At 45.6% G+C, this 3177-nt stretch overlaps 1 protein-coding gene across 1 annotated transcript; it reads right to left on the bottom strand.

Moving 5' to 3' along the window:
- Window positions 1–279: 279 nt before the first annotated feature.
- On the bottom strand, window positions 280–1476 carry LOC146188057 (uncharacterized). The gene has a single exon (XM_084604988.1). It carries the CDS (start codon window positions 1474–1476, stop codon window positions 280–282), a length of 1197 nt encoding a protein of 398 aa, XP_084461114.1.
- Window positions 1477–3177: the final 1701 nt, after the last annotated feature.

Genomic DNA, 3177 nt, shown 5'->3' with positions numbered 1-3177 from the left:
TTCCTCCCAGGGACCATTGGGTGGTTCAGTGATGGCAAGTGGTTCTTACTCTGCTTGGGGAACGATTGCTTGACATGGTAGGCAGCTTTTAACCAAAGTGTGTACTAGTTTGTCCATGCTTTTGGGGAATGCTTCCACGACTGACTTGTCACCTGGATTGTCAGAAACTTGGTACGTGATTGGGACAAGCCCCAGGTTGGTTGCTGCTGTGAAGCTTAAGAGTGGTGCACAGTTTCCTGGAATGACAAAAATGTCTTCTTCAATGCACTTATCTTTGTATCACATTGTAACAGAGCCTTTGCCCAAAAGTTCAAGTGGAGACGTTGATTTGTATGGGAACCGTCTGATGGATGTATCTTGGAGATTCACATTTAGGCGACAGCTCTTGAAGTCATTTTCATCAACAAATGACACTGTAGAACCCGTGTCGATTACGAAAGTGACTGGCACTTTGTTGACAGTGAAAATAGCCTTTGGAGATGAACTTGCTTGAGGGGGAGTCATGGCAACAAAAACGTACTCGTCGCTGCTTGAACTGGTGTCATAGGTGGCTGCAGGCTCTCTAGTACTTGAACTCTTCTTACTGCAGGCTAACTGTGTGTCTGAGTCATTGTCACAGTCCACTGCGTGTACTGTTCTCCTGGTTGAGCGACAGAACCGTGCAAAATGACCAACCTTGTTACATGCCTTGCAAGTCTTGCCCCATGCAGCACAACTGGATCGACCGCCTTGGTGAGGCCACTTGCCGCCACAGTTGCGACAATCTGCTGACGAGACACGAGGTCGCTGCGGTGTGTAGGCCTGCCGTGGCATCTGCCGTTCATTTCTTGGGTGTTGGCCATGGTGTTGTCCTTCCTTGTGTACTGCGAACACCGCCGCATTGTTATCGACGTGCTTTTCTATTTCGGACACATCCCGTTCAACATCCTCGAGCAGTCTTCCTTGCTTAAGTAAGTCCGGTAACGGGAGGTAATGAAGCATGGCATACTTTCGGAGGCGAGACGACGTGGCGAGAATGATTTGGTTCTTGACTTCAGAGTCGACGTTTTTGAAGTTACAGTGGCGAGAAAGCTGCCGGAGGCGCGCGTAGAAGGCGTCCAGTGACTCATCAACGTTTTGCTGAGCTTGACGAAATATATAGATAGCAAATGTTGAGTTCAGTCGCGGCGCAAAATATGCATTCAGTTTCGCTCGAGAGGCATTGTATTCTGGCGTCGATGTACTCTGCGTGGTTTGGGTCGTGCTTCTAGCCGTCGCACCTTGAGCAGCACTCTCGGGGAGCTGGCAATATATGTCGTAGACATCTTCACCGACGTAGTGCAGGAGGAGCGCTTTTTTGCGTGCATCTGTCGCGATATCGCAAGCTAAAAGAAAGTTTTCGAACCTTTCTATCCACTTCGTCCATTCGTGACCAATATTGTTGTCGTCGGTAGCGCGCAAGTCAAAACTTGAGAAGGCAGGGAGCACATGGGCCATGGCTACGATTGCCGGTAGCCGCTTGCTGCTGATGGGTGACTGGACGGACTGACTCTTGACGTAGTGGTACTCACATGAGATAAAAGAGCACTTCTGACACCATCTTAGTGTTCCCGGAGTCTGTGATGGGGTCTGATTGATTAGATTGGCCGAGACACAGATGAAGCGAGCCTGTTAGTTAAGCCGCCATGTTTTATTCCATAGTGGCCAACAGAGTGGTAACGTTCGGCTAGATGCCGATTACAAACACTACACTGCCCTCCGAATTACAGTAGGCGATCAAATTGCGTGTACGGTGTATAAACGAATTGAGAAAGTTTCACGAGCTTAAAGCATTGACCACCGCCGCATCCCCTGCCGTCACTTGCATCTTGGTAGGTATCGTCTCTTGACAAGGTCCTCCGCAAAACGACTTCTCTGCCTTCTTTTTGATCGGGGTATCGGCCACTTGACTGGCATTACTGCGTTTTCTGTATATAATGACATCGCTAGCCACTGATCTATGTCCTTGGGATGATCGAAATTGTCATGACTCTTGCGTTGAAACAAACTCTCAGAGTAAAAGCCAGACCACAGTTAATGGTGAGGCTTAATACCAACGAGCGCCGCGAAGCAGCTGTCATGCCCAGCTTTCTGGGACATGTACTACTCACGCCATCTACCGGAAGGTGGCGGCGACAGGGTGCGTTACTTAACAAGAACGGGTACAAAAAATACGTAAAACGCGAACAAAAGCACGTACGCAAAATGATTCCGGGATTTACATAATATATAGTTACCCGAAGATTTTGCCGAAGTTTCAGCTCTGTGCTCTTATTACACGAGCTTCCCAGTGCGACTCAATATTATGCATTGCTTCCTATGGCAAGGCACCGAAATTTCCCTCTTTTTCAGACTTTGAAACTGTATAGCGCCGTAACGCGGATAGATATCGAAAATGATTCCCGGTTTTAGGTACCCTAACATATGCTGATTAAACTGGTTTGCGTCGATCTGGCATAGATTTAATCATGCAGCTTCGTGGGGCCGTTTTATGTGCAACTTGATGTCGCCTCGCATATGAAACACGGCGCCTGCAGTGGGCAGTTACGCAGAAGAGATGGTTGGGTGATTCCACATAAGATGGATGAAAGCCTGGCTTGTCGAAATTTTTATGTGATGTTTCCTGATGTTTAAATAAGAAAATATCTTCAGCTGGTTTTTTGTTTCCATTTTTGTTTTCTATAAGCACCGGGTATAATTAATGACCAAGAGGTCTAGCGCAGCGATTAAATGCTCTGCTGTTTGGCTAAGTTTTTATGAATGACATAAAATGTTAAAGTTATGTAAATAAAATCGTTCGACTACATATCAAAATGTTTTTATTTCCGCTCAGTTGTTTTTATTTTTGTTTTTACAGCGAAATTTTTAACGAAACGTCAGCCCAAGGAAACGACTTTTTTTTTTGCTATTTTGCGTATCTAAATAAAAAAAAGTTACTACAAAGCAGCAGTAATGCGCATTATGTTTCATGGAAACTTATCTATCAAACTGCCAGCGCTCCTATGTAACGTTTCCGATTGAGCGTTATGATCGGGCTAACTTCAACAAACGCTGCGCAATGGAAAATTCGGACAACAATGAAAATACTTTGTATTTCTTAAGATTTGTCCACATATTATCCTCTACATCAGCTTTCATAATCACTAAAAACTTATTGCC

The sequence above is a fragment of the Amblyomma maculatum genome, chromosome 5, assembly GCF_055883805.1.
Source record: "Amblyomma maculatum isolate TAMU_Amacu chromosome 5, ASM5588380v1, whole genome shotgun sequence".
NCBI classification, from domain to species: domain Eukaryota; kingdom Metazoa; phylum Arthropoda; class Arachnida; order Ixodida; family Ixodidae; genus Amblyomma; species Amblyomma maculatum.
This window is presented reverse-complemented; position numbering and strand designations above follow the sequence as displayed.